We start from the raw sequence: 17,468 nt of genomic DNA, 5'->3' as shown, positions 1-17,468 counted from the left end.
ATCCATAACCTCATCCTCCATCTAATAAGAGTGTCATCTTAATCCAAATATGGCATGTATAATAACAGTGAGTGTTAACTTGGGTACTCACTTTTCCATCACCAAGAGGTCATGAGGTTTAATGGAGAAGCAGGGATTAGATCTTGAAATAAATACGTGAGGGCAGTGGCGGACCCAGGAATTGAAGTTACCGGGGGCACAAAAATGACTCGGGGGTCAGGGGGCAGCGCCCCCGGAATTTTTTTTTGGGTTCTTTATGTAATCGACTTACAAATATAAACGATAAATATAAAAACACATTAATAATATTTTAAACACATAAGAAACTACATTATAATTTATTACAATTGTTCTCTACGAGTTTTCATATTTTGAAAGTGCGATATTAGAACATCATTAGTAATAGTTCCGAGCAACTCCTTTTCTATGTAACATACTAGATAGTCATTCATAAATTGATCACTGATCCGGTTGCGCAAATCTGTCTTGACAATGTTCATTCCAGAAAAGCATCTTTCAACACTTGCTATTGTTATAGGCAAAACCAATGCTAACTTCAGAAGTCGATACACCAAAGAATACGAAATATGTTTCTTTGTAGACACTAGCAGTCGAGAATGAGGGTTTTGATTTTTGGGATTTTTCTATTTGGGTTGAATGAGGGTTGGGTTGGGTTGGGTCTTAGTTAATGGGCTAAGTGTGTGAATGAGAGTTGGGTTGGGTCTTAGTTAGTGGGTTAAGTGTGTGTAATGGGGGCCTTTTATTTTTTTGTTGGGGGCCTTAGTGTCAAATTGTTAAGAATGTAGGGTATATTTAGTGAAAAAAATTTTAACTGACTGGGGGCCCGTGCCCCCAGTGACTATGCAGTGGGTACGCCACTGCGTGAGGGCTTAGACCCAAAACACACAACACCTTGGGTGCAGCGGTAGGAATAGGCCCAAAAAATTCCCCACATAAACCATTTCCAAAAAAAATAAAAATCACATTTCATGCCTTTTAATAAGTATATAGAAATTCCTTATGCATTCATATATAAGAAAAATCTATAAATATATATTAACCGCATTAAAAGATTTGGTAGCAAGTGAGAAAGCATTAGAAAAAAAGAGAGAATGATTGATTTGGTTGAAAAATCATTAGTGTTATAAGACGTACAACATAATGAGTTGGTTGGGTGTTTGATGGAGGCCTAATAATATAAGTTAGGTGGGAACTGGGGGCAGGCATTATTCCCTGCTGAGATCCCGGATCAAGAGTTGTTTAGCTTGTTGGAAGCCCACAGGCCACATCTTACATATATGGCCAAGGATTTTGGATTTGAAGGGTGCATAATATATAGACATCCCACATGTTCGATGACACACATTTACATATCTACGAACAATACTACAGATCCCAATTTATATCTCCTCCAACACCAAAGAGGAGGTTATAATTCTCCTCGAAGTTATGTTTTATACACACTTTAAAATGTGTTATTGAGTATCTCGGTAAGAATATAGTAGATTTAAAAAATAATAAATTAAACACTAAATATTTTATCGTGACTTTTTCTTAGGTCAGTAAGTTTTATGTAAAGAAAATAAGTTATGGTACAAAATATGAGGGGCATATATTAAGAAGGCAAGGCGAAAGTCAAGTATCTAAATACTAAAATCTAAATCTTAAATCAATTTTTTTTAATATTTTGTAGCCGAGAATTTCTCAATCCAATATGCTCGTCGGACAGTTGAACCAATTCTAAATTCAAATCGACAACCCAACCCGCTCCATGCTAGTGTCAAAAAAGACCGAAGCCACGTGAGAGTTGAACTCCATCATCCCAACCAAGACTTCTTTGTTCCTAAAGCTTAAACCTTAAACATTAAAAGCTAAATTCTAAATTATATGAAGACTTATTCATAATTCATAAAGCGTCATATGTTATTTTAAAAAATGGAGCACATAAATTAAAGCATTTCAGACATTTTTTTTTTCTTATATTATCGACATTGACAGCCCAATAATTGTAAGTCAAGTCTTCTGAGTCGTGAGAGAGTTGGCAGAAAACGGTTCAAAACGTTTGGTGATGTTCACACATTTCGCACAGTCGCACGTGGTGAGCCCCACCCACCCCCTACCCAACACATCATCTACATACAGCTGTCTCCATCTACCCATCGCCCTGTATCTATCTATCTATATCTATATGTGTATATATATATATGCACCATGCATCCATCCATTCGATGATGATGAGATGTACTTGAATCATCACATGACTAAACACGTCATCGAGCTCGGAGGGATTCCAATTTTTTATTTTTTATTTTTTATATTTATAGCTATAATTCTCTTCCAAAAACCATGTTAAGTTCTCGTTTTGCTCGTTTAAAAACAACGTATTAGAATTTTTAAGGGTTAGGAATTAATGTTTATGATTTAGGGATTAGAATTTAAAATTTAGGGGTTAGATTTTGAATTTTAGAATTAATTTTTTTTTCAAAATTTACTATATTCTAAATTAAGAGCTGACATCAAGGTTTCTGTCAATGTGAACTCTTGGGGAAGATCAACTTGTTATCTCTGGAGTAACTCCGTTGAGCTATGACTCTTCCACTCTGACACTATCGAATCATTTTTCTTAAAACGGAGAGGAGGGATTCGAACATGATCACCTCAAGGTGATACACACCATCTTTATCACTTTAATTAGTAGACTCGGATGTCGCCATTGAATCACTTAAATACTAAAATATTCAAAAAAATATTTTTAATTAAGCTAATTTTTGGGGAGATTGTGAAAAAAATTGGATCTCCTATCCTCACATCATCATATATTATCATATATGTATATGTAGACAGACTGGACGCATATATATATACATAGCTTTCTTTCATTGAAATCACAATCTCTTACAGCTCAACAAGCACTGTAGAGAGAGAGATGGGTGCGATTTCTTGCCAACGGGATCCTGATTGGGTTGTTTCTTCGACCGAATCAATCCTACAGAACGATAATCAGACGACTGTAGAATTGGAAGACGAAGAAGAAAGAATGAGACTTTTCAGTGGCTTTAATCGGACCCAGGAGAGGAAGATGGAGGAGAAGACGAAGAACAAGAAGACGAAGACGAAGAAGAAGAAGAACCAGGTGTTGCTGGAAGGGTACGTGGAGGTGCCGAGTGAGGATGATTTGAAGAGGACCAAGAGCTTGACTGACGAGGACCTTGATGAGCTTAAAGGGTGCTTGGATCTCGGGTTTGGTTTCAGCTACGATGAGATCCCTGAGCTCTGCAACACCTTGCCCGCTCTCGAGCTTTGCTACTCCATGAGCCAACGATTTCATGATGAACACCACAAGTCCCCTGAAACCTCCGGTGTATCTGAGCCAAGCTCGAGCCCGGTCCCCAATTGGAAGATCTCTAGTCCTGGTGAGTTGCTTTGATTCTGGTGTTGTCTATTGAGGCATTTAAGGTTTTGTTTTGTGATTGATCTGTGCCTTTACTGTTAATTGTAATTAAGCAATTGAGCTGTAGTAGTTAAATCTGAAGGTAATTGGGTTTATCTCTGGCGTTCATAGATTAAACCACCCGGTGAGTCCTAATTTTGTCATGTTTGTGTGGTTGAAATGATAAATTAAGTTTTTTCTTGGTGAATGGGAGCATTCTATTTGAAATATTTATGAACAGTTTGTGAACTTACATTGTAGGTTCTATAATCTACATCCACAGCTTTTTATTTTTGATCTTTTGCATATGAATCTCATTAGTGTTGTAAATTCACACAATGCACTAGTTTTTAAGGATGATTTAACTTTTAAATACTTGATTGTATTGTTGTTTGTTATGTTAGCTAAACCGATAACCATAGGACAATTTCTTAATCTTCTGTGAGTTTTGAGTTAGCAAATGGGGATCAAGCATCTTGTTCTTAATTTCTTACTTTCTCCATGTTGTATTGTTTCTTATTCAGGTGATCATCCAGAAGAAGTTAAAGCAAGGCTCAAATATTGGGCACAGGCCGTGGCATGTACTGTTAAATTATGCAGCTGATAAGCAATTGTTTTGGGTGTAAAATATTCATATTCAGAGTGAACGGCAGTTGAAATTTGCATCCGGGTTTGGAAGTCACAGCCTGGGCATTCATCTACTTTGTCCACTCCATGGGAACTTTTTGGACGAATGAGAGAGTTCCTGCCATTCTTTAGCTGGTTTGGACCAGCTCGACCCTGTCCATGATGGATCAACCTTAAAGATGCGGAGAAACAAGAGGAAGAGGACGAGGATGAAGAATGTTTCAGGTTTGAGATTAACTCAATCCTGTGTGGGTATTTGACTTCAATTCTGCGGAAAATATTATGTATTCTTACTCTGTTCACTGCAAATAATTGTTATATGAATAAAACATTAGTTGTTCTTCATCTTGTTGATATTATTGATAATTAGCTTGTGATGTTTTTACAAAGTCCAACATGCCGTGTGGGTTTCTATGCAGTAGTGCTGAGAGCCTGCATTATAAACTTCGCCTGCTAGTCTATTCACCTCTGCGTATGCTGAGGTAACTGATCTCATCTAACTGGATTGACTGCACCATTTTTCTTGTTTTAGCTATCAATCTCCATGTTTCAAACTTCCAATGACTGCTACTAACAACGATTGATTGTCTAACATCTCACTGACTCCTGTTTATCCATCCAATGGATAGATGAAATGACCCATCTGGCTGGTACTGCCGAGGGCGAGCGAGGAGTAGAGAAATACCAGTGATGCTGTGTATGTGCATATATCTCTGGATCACTATAGTCATAGCTCTCGCCGTGACTGAGTATAATGAACAATTATCTATGCGGGAAAGACAAGTTCCCTCCTTGTTTTGATCATGTTTACTGGAAACTTGACATTTTTTTAGTTTTGGTCCGTCTTCTCGACTGCAAAAGGCATATGAAGATGGGCTAAATTGCAGTTTTTTTGAAGCTCAATCCTGTATAGATAGATGTGTTTATTCCAGCCATGTTGAGATTGTTTTGAAAGGAAGGTGGCATCACCTTCCACTTGTGGATAAGGAAGGGATATTCTTTCTTGGTTCAAAATTCCTTATATTCGCAGCCTTTGAATCATTGGATGAGAAGCTGAAAGAGAATTTTCATAAGACTGTTGCGTGCATTATTTCTCTTCTTGTTCAAGTTTCTTGTTGCCTGCACGTCTTGCCCATTTGTTGCGTGTCAGTTCTATATAAGCAGTTTATGCTCGGTTCAACGGTAGTGCTAGGTATCCCAACTCTATGTATCCCAGTTGACCATGCCAAACTTTGGATGGGTTGGGATACTTACGGGTATTTGTTGCGTGTCGGTACTCAGTTGTTGTATATAAACAGTTCATGCTTGGATCGGATCAACGGTAGTGCTAGGTATCCCAACTCTATGTATCCGAATTGACCATGCCAAACTTTGGATGGGTCGGGATACTTGAGAGTTGGGATACATATCATTTTCGTCGGATCAATGGGATCATTCATCATCCTCATAAGTTTTTGTACGTCAAAATTTAAAAGTCCTCAGGGGGTTGGAAGTCTACAAATTCAATTGGATGTTTGGAATTTTTTTGCTTTCTTTCCATTCTTTTCACGTGTAAATGACTGATCAAACCCAAATTCTTGTACAGAGAAACAATGGGAAAATTCTTTTTGTTGATGGTAATTGAATTGTAGGTCAATATTGTTAGTGTTGTGTATTCATAGTCGAGCTTCTTCATAAAGAAGTTTTGCTATGGTTCATTAATTGATTGATCGGGATAACTCTTAGTGCAAGTGAGATATCAGTATATCACGAGTTCAAATCTCATGGGTGTTTTCATTATCGCAATATACGAGTCATTATTCAACTCAATATGTGCGAATGTCATCATACTTTGTCTTCTTGTACTAAGTCTTGATGTAGGCATCAACTGGTCTATGGTGATTACGGAGTCTTCCTTGTGATTAGGATTTATCAATCAATTATGCATTGGGTAGTTGAGTGAGTTTCATGTTATTAAAAAAGAATGAATGATTGATGTATGCATGACTGCATGAGGCCAAATTCATATTTAGTTTCTTAGAGCAACAATATAGTTACGATAAATTCATACGAGACGGTAATTTGTGAAAAATGTACTTTTACTATAAATTTGGAGAATCTCTTAAGAATATCCGCTTTTGCGTCGGATGGTCTTACCATTTCATATTAAATTAGATAATTTTAGTAAAATTAAATTATAAAATTCCAAAAATAAACAAACAAAACATCAATTAAAGGAAGAGACAATAAAAATAAAAAAGAAAGGAAGAGACAATAAAAACGTTGTCGTATTTAATATTTGTAGATGAATTTACCGAAATTTTAGTCGATATGCAAAACGTTGCGTTTTGACCCATCTCCTTCCGTTCCCTCTTAGTACTTCTGAATTTCTCTCTGCAGACCTAAAATTCCGATCATTATTTCAGGGGAATTTTTCTTCAATACAGAAAGATGGTATTAGTCACGGCCGCACGGGATTACGTTAACCGGATGTTACAGGACATCACCGGCATGAAGGTTCTTATCCTCGATTCTCAAACGGTAACTTCCTACCTGCAAGCAAGCATTTGGAATTCTTTGATCGTAGATGGTTTTAGTTTGTTTTGATTTTGTTTAATTTCATGCTTTCAATGTGTGGAATTCACTGAACCACATTGTTCTACATGTCACTGATTTTGTTTCTTCATGAATTGGTGTAATCAGTCATTGAAAAGGGGAAAGAAATGGAAAGAGAGAAGGAAACATTGTTAAATTTGGTATTGGTGAGGGTATCTCATGTTGGATAATTGAATTGCAGGTCAGTATTGTAAGTGTTGTGTATTCCCAGTCGGAGCTTCTTCAGAAAGAAGTTTTTTTGGTGGAATTAGTAGATTCCATTTCCATGTCTAAAGAATCCATGTCTCATCTCAAAGCAGTTTACTTCCTACGGCCGACGTCGCAGAATATTCAGCACTTGCGACGGCAGCTGGCTAATCCTAGATTTGGAGAGTATCACTTGTGTAAGTTCTTTAATGTTGGTGAGATACTACTATACTAGAGACATTACATATTTTGCCTTTTCCGATATCATGCTCAATTTTTGCAGTCTTCTCAAATATGTTAAAGGATACACAGATCCATATCTTAGCTGATTCTGATGAACAAGAAGTTGTCAACCAAGTTCAGGTGCTCCCTTGTTCTCCAACATTGTTTTGTTTAACTAGTGTTTTTGTTGTCTTTACATTTCCCTGTTCATATCCAATCATTTATCATCTATTTCTGCTTCTGATACATAATAATAAAATTCTTTCTATATGGTATTTTTTTTGGTATGGAATCTTTTATAAAAGTACATATTTTTCTTATGAAATTCTGTGGGACACTGTTGTGATTGACATAGTTATGATTTGATTACGTAGATCTAGATGGATGAATAAAAAAATGAAGGTCAATTGTATTTGTTATCTTGGTCTTGCAGGAATTTTATGCTGACTTTGTTGCGGTTGATCCTTACCATTTCACCTTGAATATCCCCTCAAATTGCTCATATATGATCCCAGCAGTTGTAGATCCTTCAGGTTTGCAACGCTTTTGTGACTGCGTTGTTTATGGCATTGCAGCAGTTTTTTTGGCTTTGAAACGGAGGCCCGTCATACGATATCAAAGGACCTCTGATGTTGCAAAAAGAATAGCACATGAAACATCAGTAAGTAAAATTGCAAAGTACAAGACAATGTTTAGTACTGTATTAGCTATACTATTACTAGTTAGGAATTGGAATACAGTTTTGAAAAAGCCGTGTTATAGCTTTTCACCAGATTCATATGTGGAATTATGTATCGTATATATGCATATTGATCACATTTTCTTAAATGAATTTTAATTTTGTTCCTTTGTTAGAGGCTCCAATTTGTTTGTAGGAATTTTAGTATTCTATGGAAGCTCGTTTGTTTCCATGAATTTAGTGTTCCAGAAAAGATAATATGTTATTGTCTTTGTATATGGACAGAAGCTGATGTACCAGCAGGAAAGCAGTCTTTTTGATTTTAGACGCGTGGAAGTTTCTCCATTGTTGCTGATAGTTGATAGAAGGGATGACCCTGTGACTCCTTTGCTGAATCAATGGACGTATCAGGTACATATATTTTGACTATCACTTCTTGTATGATCTTATTACTTTTATATTTCATGATAAGGACATCTCAGTGATTTGATAAGAGGTTTTATTTTTTTGATAGGCTATGGTTCATGAATTGATTGATATTGAAGACAACAAAGTGGATTTAAGAAGCATTGGAAAATCCACCAAAGACCAACAGGTTGATCTGCACTAGCCTTTCAGCCAAGCAGTGCAACTCAAGTTACTTCTGGTGCTGAGTTATGATATTTGTGCTACTTATGCTTGCAGGAGGTTGTCCTATCGTCAGCGCAAGATGCCTTCTTCAAAGCTAACATGTATGAGAATTTTGGAGATATTGGAATGAACATAAAGCAGATGGTGGATGACTTTCAGCAAATTGCTAAAAGTAACCAAAATATCCAGACCATAGGTACACATGAGGTGAATTTAGATTTATATGCATGTTTGAAAATTTTCTCTTTTCTCTTACCATGATTGAAGTCTACCATTTCATCATATGGTAATTTAGTTTTGCAGAAGACATGGCCAAATTTGTTGACAACTACCCTGAGTACAGAAAAATGCATGGCAATGTCTCAAAACATGTGACATTGGTTACAGAAATGAGCAAGATAGTTGACGAGAGAAAGCTCATGTTAGTGTCACAAACGGAGCAAGAATTGGCATGTAATGGTGGGCAAGTGGCAGCGTTTGAGGTTGTACATATATAAGTCCATTGTGATTTCATATGATATTACATTTTTACTTTTTCATTTTTACGATTGTTGCATGGGAATGGGGATCGGAAGCTCTACACTCAGAGCAATTTGTCGAAGAGCCAACCGCTAAATCAGTGGTGTTTCTCATGATTATGTATGCTGCATATCGCAAGTGTTGATCCATAACTCTTTTTTTAATAACTTTCTTCCAGGCAGTTACGGATCTCTTAAACAATGAAAACATTTCTGATATTGACCGTTTACGGCTAGTGATGTTGTATGCCTTGCGCTATGAGAAGGAGAGTCCAGTTCAATTGATGCAGCTTTTCAACAAGCTGGCTTCTCGGTCTGCCAAGTACAAGCTCGGGGTAATGTAGCCAAACTATTACAGTCTTTTGTTCTTTAAACTTTGTGTGTTCAGGTGTGTATTACCCTGAGTTTCGTTTTTAAATACAACTTCCTTGTCTCTTCAACATTATATTTTCCCTATTGATAGTCTGTCTAGGAGGCTGCAACAGACAACAATTATGTTGATGATACTTGATACAAGTACCCTTGAACTGGCTACAATGAGATATGGGTTCTAAATCTTCTATATGTGGAATTGCAGCTTGTCCAGTTCCTCTTGAAGCAAGCGGGTGTTGATAAGCGAACTGGTGATCTCTTTGGAAATCGAGATCTTTTGAATATTGCTCGTAACATGGCACGTGGACTGCAGGTTTGTCTGGATAATTATACTTTCTTCTTCTATTTATAATTTATATCCAGATGATTCAATATAGCCTTCCCACCTTGTTGTAGGGGGTTGAGAATGTCTACACCCAGCACCGGCCTCTTCTGTTCCAAACTATGGAAAGCATAACCAAGGGCCGTCTAAGAGATGTGGACTACCCATATGTTGGAGATCATTTTCAGCAGGCCAGGTTTGTTTATTGAATTAAAATTCTTTGCACTAAAAAAAAGCATTTTCCTGAAAGATCGTCTTGAAAGTTTCATCTATAAACTCATTTTCTGGTTCGCCATGTCATCGTTTATCCCTGTGTTGTGACAAGATAAGTCATCTATAGTGGAGTAGAATGTACTTTAGCATATTTTGTAAAGAGAGTTGAACATAATGCAAAAGATTTGGCTAGAATATCTTACTGACACAAGCTTTATCTTTGAGCAGACCCCAGGATGTAGTTATTTTTGTTGTTGGTGGGACGACATATGAAGAGGCACGTTCTGTTGCTCTGCAGAATGCCAGCAATTCTGGAATTCGTTTCATACTTGGTGGATCTGTAGTACTCAATTCTAAAAGGTACCTTTTCACAACAAATGAATTTTTAACTAAAAAGTACTAATAATAAAAAGATTGGGCATGGTGTAAGCAATCTTGTGATTTTCTTTGAGATTCTTGTATTTCAGAAGGCGGTTTTTGTGGTTAGAACCTGTGTCTCGTAGGTTACAAGTGAGCATAAAAGCAAGGAGTGAATATTAAAGCTATGTCGTAGGATCGGGATATGGTTAGGAAGATGGTTAACATAGGTAACAAAGGACTGGAAGTGACAGCTAACAAAATTGGTGGTGAAGTATACTATGATTTTAATTATGCACGGAACTTTCCTTCTGTTTAATCTTCATTTGGATTGGAAATGCAGATTTATTAAGGACTTGGAAGAGGCCCAGAGGATTATCAAATCCAGCACGAGCGTCATCTGAGGAGGCTCTGAGGATAACTAAATCAAATACTAGTGTGATCTGAAGCTCAATCTCTTCCTATTTAGAAACTCCAGAGCCATATCTAGTCACCTGTGGTAGGCCTAAAAACCCATCAAATTCTACTTAGGTGATGATGTCTCGAGAAAAATGCAATGCAAGACTCAACCAAATACCAGATGGGGTTGGAATTCAAGATGCAGAAATCAACGCCCAGGAGTGGAACAAGTGCAGACGAAACTTACAATTTGTTGGTTACTCGGACCGCTTTTGATCTGGAGACTTTGTTCATCGAAGTACTGTTACTTAGAGATTACTTTTGGGGAGAATCATGTAAAAAAAGTACAAACGAAAGCCAGAATTTGATGAGGGATTTGCTTTGTTTGGATTCCAACAAGGAAAATGCTTGAGATCCCCAATATAGTTGGTTGTATGGGGTGCGATTTTTGACATGATATGGGAGTAACTCGATCCAGTTGGACGTAGCTTATACTCCACTTGTTGGGTCTAGTATAACCGATTTCACAAGTACGAAGAAGTTTTAAGAACATAAAATCCCACGTTACTTGGACTAATATCTATCGACTAGTTTATATGGGTGATCCCACTCCCCTACAATTAACAATGTCTTTTTCCTAGACTCAATGGGTTGGACTTCGGCCAGTTGTTGGATTTGGGAGGAACAAACCTGTGAGGATAATCTGATGTATCCATGGGAATTGGAATCCCAAAACGGACTATATGGTTTGTTCAATGATACTTTTTCATGGGCTTAAATACCATTAAGTGAGATAACCCAGAAAAAAAAATCATGCAGGTCCAATGTATCTACATGAACCAGTAAACTTAAAGCGGACAATATCGTTGATATAAGTAGGGTTGGGGTTTTCAACACGGCGGACAATATGGTTGGTTCAATGAGACCTTTTCCAGGGCCCTTGGGCCTGAGTACCATTAAATGAGACGACTCAGGAAAAAAAATCATGCGGGTCCAATGTATCCGCGTGAACCGATAAATGTAAAGCGGACAATATCGTTGATATAAATAGAGTTGAGATTTTCAACACGACGGACAATATGATTGGTTCAATGAGACCTTTTCTTTGGCATAAGTACCATTAAGTGGGACAATCCAGCAAAAACAAAGTCATGCGGGTTCGATGTATGCGCATGAACCGGTAAATTGAAAGCGGACAATATCACAAGTAGGGTTGGGATTTTTTATTTTCAACACAGTTCATTTACACCCGTACACAAACTGGAACCAACAGAATATTTTTAACACAATAGCTTTGGATTGCACAAACATTAACAACATACAACCATAACAGACAAGCTCATGCATTGGTATTTCCGTTAAGGCCTCTCTCATGTCTTGTTTGTTATTGTGTTGTGGAGTTGTTGCTTGTAATTAGGCTGTATCTTCTTCTTTTTCAATCCTAATCAACTATGCCAGAGTCCAGCGTCCCTGCTTCTGATATACAACTTGTCAATGTAATGTTTGTTCATACAATACCCGAGACCGGGAGGCTACTTCCTTCCGCGAGCCAATGGAACGCCATAGAGCTCGACTTCAATCTCCTCCCTCGATCATCTTCATCGTCAAACTCCCATGATTATTCCATCCCTTCACCGTATTCTAAGTCCTATGATTATGATATTGTAATAGCTGATAAGAAGCATTTCAAGCGATTTCTTTATGGATTAGTCGCTCTAATTTTAGTTATTATAGCAATTGTCCTGTTAGTGAATCTCTTGCCTCATAAACAGAAGCACCGTGGGCCTTCAAAGAACCTCAGTCTTGCAATAAACCAGGCTTTGATGTTCTTTGATGCTCAAAAGTGTAATCTCCTTTGTCACTCTCAGTTTTCATATTGTATATATATATATTTACATATATGTCATATAATTTTGTCATTGTAGTAATCTATGGAAACATTTTTTCTCTGCAGCTGGTCTGTATCCAAGAAATAGTCCTGTAAAATTCAGAGGAGATTCAGGAATTCAAGACGGGAGCTCAAGCAATCCACCGGTTAATCTTGTTGGCGGGTTTTATGATTCTGGCAACAACGTAAAGTTCACTTTCACAACAGCTTACACTATTACACTCCTCAGTTGGAGTGTGATTGAGTATCAAGAAAAGTTTGCTTACATAGATGAGCTTGATCATGTCAAAAATATCATCAAATGGGGTACTGATTACTTACTCAAAGCCTTTGTTTATTCAAATCCGACTTCTTCGACAGTTCTCTATTCGCAGGCAAGTCAATAGCAGTTTAACATTATTGTCCACATTTCTGTACGTGCCAGCGATCGATAAGTATGTTTTTTTATATTTCAGGTTGGAAGTACTGGTAGCGATATAAGTTGCTGGCAGAGACCTGAAGACATGAACAATCCAAGACCAGTTTCTGTTTGTAGTAGCATGGATTCTGATCTAGCAGGGGAAATCATTGCAGCATTATCAGCAGCATCAATAGTATTCAAAGAAGATAATTCGTACTCGAAATCTTTAGTTGAAGCTGCTGAGAAGTTGTTTCAGGCCGTGTCTGTAGACGATCCAGGACACAGGCCAAGAACTTATACTGCAGATCATGTTTGTGGTGGAGGAGCTGCAAAGTTCTATAACTCTTCAGGTTATCAAGATGAATTGGTTTGGGGAGGAACTTGGCTGTCTTTTGCTACTGGAAACACAACTTATCTTGCCTACGCCACGAACAGGTTTCGGGAAGCTGATCAAGATCAAATAATATCAGAAAAAGGACTGTTCTATTGGAACAACAAGATTGCTGCTACTGCGGTAACTTCACCGGATTTCCTCATTTTCAATATATGATTTGTGTACTGAAGCTATGAATGTTAAGAGTAATATCTAACTACACCATTTAGGTTCTGATGACAAGACTTCGATTCTTCAAAGACCCCGGTTACCCCTATGAAGCTGCGTTGGGAAATTCGTCGAAGAATACAGATTTTCTCATGTGCTCTTACCTTTCTGATAAAACATTCAAAAAGACACCAGGTAACTTTGAAGCAATCCAATTCTATAGATATATAGCAATCTATATATGCATATATACAAAGTGATTGAATTATAAAGGTTACTATTCTACAACTTTTTAATGTAGGTGGCTTGATCATCTTGAGGCCTGAGTATGGCCAGCAACTCCAGTTTGCAGCAACAGCATCTTTTCTGAGCAAATTATACAGTGATTACCTTAAACTTCTGCGTAAAACCGGCTCAAGTTGTGACACTCAAGGCTTTTCTCTGCAAATGTTGCAGAAATTCTCTCTGTCTCAGGCAAGAAAGCGCAATAAGTACTACTACAAGCTCTATCAGTGCATAAGATGTAATCTAACTGCAGGAACTTCAATACTTTTTCAGGTAAATTACATTCTAGGAGATAATCCAATGAAGATGAGCTATGTTGTCGGGTTCGGAGACCATTATCCTACCAAAGTTCATCACAGGAGTGCATCAATCCCTTGGGATGGTCAGTATCACTCTTGTCCAGAAGGGGATAGATGGCTTTACTCTAAAGACCCTAATCCAAATGTTCTCTTGGGAGCCATGGTAGGAGGACCAGACCAATCCGACAATTTCTTCGATGACCGGAACAAACCAGAGTTCACTGAGCCAACCATATCAAGCAATGCTGGCTTAGTTGCAGCCCTGATCGGACATTATGAGCTCCCGGATTCACTTGATTTGGGAATAAACCAAACCGGTATCTTCGACAAGATTATCTTGACAGCTTCAACACCATGAAAATGTTTTCTAGTTCATACTTGCATGTAATGAAGTCATCAAAGAATGAAAGAATAAAACAGTGGAAGACTAATGTATTTCTTCACTAAATTCTTTGCAATGTCTTTCTTCTCATTGTTGTTAAAGAAACTGATATAAACCATAAATTGGTTTCGGTTTCAACAACTCTATTGCACAAGGCTCCCGTAGTGAACGCAAGGCCAAGACAGATGTACGCAGCCTTACCTCCGCAAGTGGAGTCACAATGAAGCAAGTCTACCACTAGTACTAAAGCTACAAGAAAAGATGGAGCTAGACTGATAATCCTTTTAACTCAGACAAAGAAGAGCTGTCAAGAACATAGAAGAAGTAGGATGGATTACAGAGGGCTGCTGTAAAAAAACTAGCCATTATTGTAGCTCCATTATAAGACTCAAAAAACTTAAATTTGATAAATTATTTGTATTTTAATCGGTTCTACGAATCTAACGATATATTTTTCATGTTGAATTCCATACAAAAACTTTCTTCCATATTATTTAATTTATTTCAGTAAATGTATTTAAATATTTCTATGCCATGATATGTTTCTGTCATGGAAATGTAAAAGAAAAATACATAAGATAGCAAATCCAGTATCCCATATGAGTCGAGCCAAGAGATTTCTGGTGCACGGGTTCTGAATATTATAAGTTCCAAATCTATGACCAATTTAAAAGGGTAGTGTTCTGATTGTCTAACATTGGCAGATTAAAGGAACTCCAACCATCACTGATCAAATCTGCAGGAATCTTCAAGTACTGATCATGATCGGGAAAAACTGCATCAAATTCCGGCGATTGTTCGGTCGATTGCCATGTAAATTGGGGCAAAGTGATTGCATGATCATCAGACCACAATGCATCCTGAGACACTTCTTCAACTACTCCAAGTAATCCAAAACCATGATTCTCTGCCAAAATTTCCTGATGAGGCAATGCTTTTTCAATCGAATTCGGTTCCCCAATTAAACCCGACGCCGGATAATCCTGACATTCGATCGCCACATGATTCTCCGATGACCTATTGTGATCCTGGTTCAGAGAGTAGGAAGAACCAGAAGTTTCAGTCGTCTCGTCTCGCAATTCTTCTCCAGAGGAAGAATCCTGATTCAAATACTTAGCGAAAACAAGCGCCATGTCGATTTCTTCGCACCCATTAGAGTGAATTTTACCAGAGTCTGAATTAGGCCTCCCAAACGACTCATAATTCTGTCGATCACTGGAATGGAGATTAGTCCGGTCAATCGTCCGGCGGGCAGCCTTGGCGCGACGATGTTTGCGACAACCGCCACCGACCGGAACATTTCTGAGCGAGCCGCCTTTAGTCCAGTACCTCCGACAGCCCTTGCAAAAGTACCGAGGCTGCGAGAGACTGTAATTGTTGTAATAACAAAACTTGGTGTTTGGAGAGGCACAGCGGGGGCAATTAGGAGCAACCTCGCCGGCAACATTGGAAGGATTCCAGTACTTATTCTCCACCATTGGAGGGCAATGAAACAACATTGGGTCACTGAAATTCGCCATAGTTGCAGAATTACAGAGTTGGGAGAGATGATTTATGGTGTAATGTTGATGGGTTTGTGTAAGATTTCTGGTTGATTATAAATGTGGGGTGGTCGGTTGGGGAGCCGTTAGGACGAAGAAAATCATGTGCCTAGTGATTTTGATGGGAATGTGTAATTATTGTAGGCTACTCAACTGTACAGTAGCCGGATTGTTGGCTGACTCTGTTGCCTCACGTGGCCTTTGTTCATTGGTCACATCAAGAAAGTGATTTTTAGGTTGATAAGTCAAAGTACCTTGGTTGTCATTAATTGCTGTGGTTGCTTATTCTATGAAAAGACCATGATGCCCTTTTGATGAATTGGTATAGAATTTTGTCAACTCAATCTTTGCTCTCTTTTTTTTTTTTGTAAGCGAGAATTCCTTGGCCCAAAATATCTTGATACACATTAAATATTTGAGTCAACTCTAAACTCGAGCTGTCAATTCAGCTCGCTCTACATTGGCGATAGGTAAGAACTGGACGGAAGCCTATGTGGAGAAAACTAGGTGAATGCCCACAAAGGAAATAATGCTGAAACTGTTGGTTAAGGGAGTTGACTTGTGAGTTGTGACCTCCCATATCTGCATGGAGTTACCAACTTCTTCATCCCAACCAAAGCTCACTCGGTTTTGCCAAATCAGCAAATAGTGTACTCTAACTCTGTTTGAGTTAGGGTTTCAATTTCTAACTTTTGGAATTTGTAGAACTATTTATACATGTATTCATAAGGTCTACACAGGTTTGTCTTTTAAAAGACTCCTCAAGTGTTTGAGGTCAGACTCATACATATAAATCACATCGTTGGCTTCCACCAAACAGCTATGGAACTTTTTACAAGTTTAACACTACTGCATATGCGGGGTCAATTATGCGAGGTCTAACAAGTAGACTATAGGGGAGGTAAAATCGAGTCTATGCACTCATATCATGTTATATTTTGAAGAGATTGAGAGAGATGAGAGAGAGGCTTTGCCCAACTTACTTTAAGTATTACTCGCTCTTGGTCTGAGGTCCGTACGAGTTTGTCTTTTAAAAGTGCCTAAAGAGTTTGAGGTTGGACTCACACATACAAATCATATAATTGACATACATCAAACTGATGTGAGACTTTTTTACAAGTTTGACATAAGCTTTTCAAACTAGTCATTTCTCAAAATGAATTTTACTTACAAAAATGATAAAGATCCCAAAAGGTATCATCCCAAAATTATTATAATGAAGGGTGACACTCATTGATTGTGTGGGATTTTCAATGGAGTCATTTGTCATGATGTCACCACACTCAATGAATGAATACAACACACTACGAGATTGAAGGATTCCAATTTCGGGCTCCAATTCCATCTTCAATTCTTCCCCAAAATTATGCTAAATCATAAATTAAAATATGTGATTAAGTATTTTTGGTGTTCATAATGTTAGAAAATAGTAGATTTTGGGAAAAAAAAATTTAAATACTAAATTCTAAACCCTAAATATTAAAAATTAAAATTAAACCCTAAATCCTAAACCTTAAAACTTTTTTTTTGGTAAGTACCTAAACTCTAAACCCTAAAGACTAATTTCTAACTCCTAAACTCT

At 37.7% G+C, this 17,468-nt stretch overlaps 4 protein-coding genes across 7 annotated transcripts; 3 read left to right on the top strand and 1 right to left on the bottom strand.

The window, feature by feature from the left end:
• Window positions 1-2,880: 2,880 nt before the first annotated feature.
• On the top strand, window positions 2,881-5,078 carry LOC119981115. 3 transcript variants are annotated; one of them, XR_005464022.1, is made up of 4 exons: window positions 2,881-3,413; window positions 3,955-4,282; window positions 4,480-4,539; window positions 4,687-5,078. XR_005464022.1 is itself a non-coding variant. In XM_038824131.1 (2 exons), the coding sequence occupies exons 1-2, from the start codon at window positions 2,927-2,929 to the stop codon at window positions 4,032-4,034; spliced, it is 567 nt and encodes a 188-aa protein (XP_038680059.1). In that variant the 5' UTR covers window positions 2,881-2,926; the 3' UTR covers window positions 4,035-4,411. The 3 variants fall into 3 exon arrangements, 1 of the variants encoding a protein (XP_038680059.1); XR_005464021.1 differs by having other exon boundaries at window positions 4,477-4,539; XM_038824131.1 differs by lacking the exons at window positions 4,480-4,539; window positions 4,687-5,078 and having other exon boundaries at window positions 3,955-4,411.
• Window positions 4,225-11,068, top strand: LOC119981114 (vacuolar protein sorting-associated protein 45 homolog). 2 transcript variants are annotated; one of them, XM_038824128.1, is made up of 15 exons: window positions 4,225-4,282; window positions 4,477-4,539; window positions 6,463-6,577; window positions 6,834-7,035; window positions 7,122-7,201; window positions 7,494-7,721; window positions 8,025-8,150; window positions 8,254-8,334; window positions 8,424-8,565; window positions 8,673-8,851; window positions 9,067-9,222; window positions 9,465-9,572; window positions 9,656-9,777; window positions 10,023-10,154; window positions 10,495-11,068. In XM_038824128.1, the coding sequence occupies exons 2-15, from the start codon at window positions 4,532-4,534 to the stop codon at window positions 10,553-10,555; spliced, it is 1,740 nt and encodes a 579-aa protein (XP_038680056.1). In that variant the 5' UTR covers window positions 4,225-4,282; window positions 4,477-4,531; the 3' UTR covers window positions 10,556-11,068. The 2 variants fall into 2 exon arrangements, with proteins under 2 accessions (XP_038680056.1, XP_038680058.1); XM_038824130.1 differs by lacking the exon at window positions 10,495-11,068 and adding an exon at window positions 10,282-10,465.
• A 968-nt stretch (window positions 11,069-12,036) lies between these two features.
• LOC119981216 (endoglucanase 10-like) lies at window positions 12,037-14,672 on the top strand. The gene is made up of 6 exons (XM_038824274.1): window positions 12,037-12,425; window positions 12,490-12,812; window positions 12,894-13,352; window positions 13,442-13,574; window positions 13,681-13,853; window positions 13,938-14,672. Exons 1-6 carry the CDS (start codon window positions 12,050-12,052, stop codon window positions 14,319-14,321), a joined length of 1,848 nt encoding a protein of 615 aa, XP_038680202.1. The 5' UTR covers window positions 12,037-12,049; the 3' UTR covers window positions 14,322-14,672.
• Window positions 14,673-14,810: 138 nt separating this feature from the next.
• LOC119981217 (dof zinc finger protein DOF1.2-like) lies at window positions 14,811-15,988 on the bottom strand. The gene has a single exon (XM_038824275.1). The coding sequence runs from the start codon at window positions 15,863-15,865 to the stop codon at window positions 15,002-15,004; it is 864 nt and encodes a 287-aa protein (XP_038680203.1). The 5' UTR covers window positions 15,866-15,988; the 3' UTR covers window positions 14,811-15,001.
• Window positions 15,989-17,468: the final 1,480 nt, after the last annotated feature.

The sequence above is a fragment of the Tripterygium wilfordii genome, chromosome 16 (assembly GCF_013401445.1).
Source record: "Tripterygium wilfordii isolate XIE 37 chromosome 16, ASM1340144v1, whole genome shotgun sequence".
In the NCBI taxonomy this organism is placed as follows: Eukaryota; Viridiplantae; Streptophyta; class Magnoliopsida; order Celastrales; family Celastraceae; genus Tripterygium; species Tripterygium wilfordii.
The sequence above is the reverse complement of the archived record's forward strand: the minus strand, read 5'-3'. Positions and strand labels throughout refer to the sequence as shown.

Bases quoted from the DNA above. Each gene is read 5' to 3' on its own strand.
- LOC119981115 (XM_038824131.1), top strand. From the start codon at position 2,927: ATGGGTGCGATTTCTTGCCAACGGGATCCTGATTGGGTTGTTTCTTCG. The intron at 3,414-3,954 runs GTGAGTTGCTTT...TTTCTTATTCAG, and splicing joins TTGGAAGATCTCTAGTCCTG to GTGATCATCCAGAAGAAGTT.
- LOC119981217 (XM_038824275.1), bottom strand. From the start codon at position 15,865: ATGGCGAATTTCAGTGACCCAATGTTGTTTCATTGCCCTCCAATGGTG.
- LOC119981216 (XM_038824274.1), top strand. From the start codon at position 12,050: ATGTTTGTTCATACAATACCCGAGACCGGGAGGCTACTTCCTTCCGCG. The intron at 12,813-12,893 runs GCAAGTCAATAG...TTTATATTTCAG, and splicing joins CGACAGTTCTCTATTCGCAG to GTTGGAAGTACTGGTAGCGA. The intron at 13,575-13,680 runs GTAACTTTGAAG...TTTTTAATGTAG, and splicing joins AACATTCAAAAAGACACCAG to GTGGCTTGATCATCTTGAGG.
- LOC119981114 (XM_038824128.1), top strand. The intron at 7,722-8,024 runs GTAAGTAAAATT...GTATATGGACAG, and splicing joins GAATAGCACATGAAACATCA to AAGCTGATGTACCAGCAGGA. The intron at 8,335-8,423 runs GTTGATCTGCAC...TTATGCTTGCAG, and splicing joins AATCCACCAAAGACCAACAG to GAGGTTGTCCTATCGTCAGC.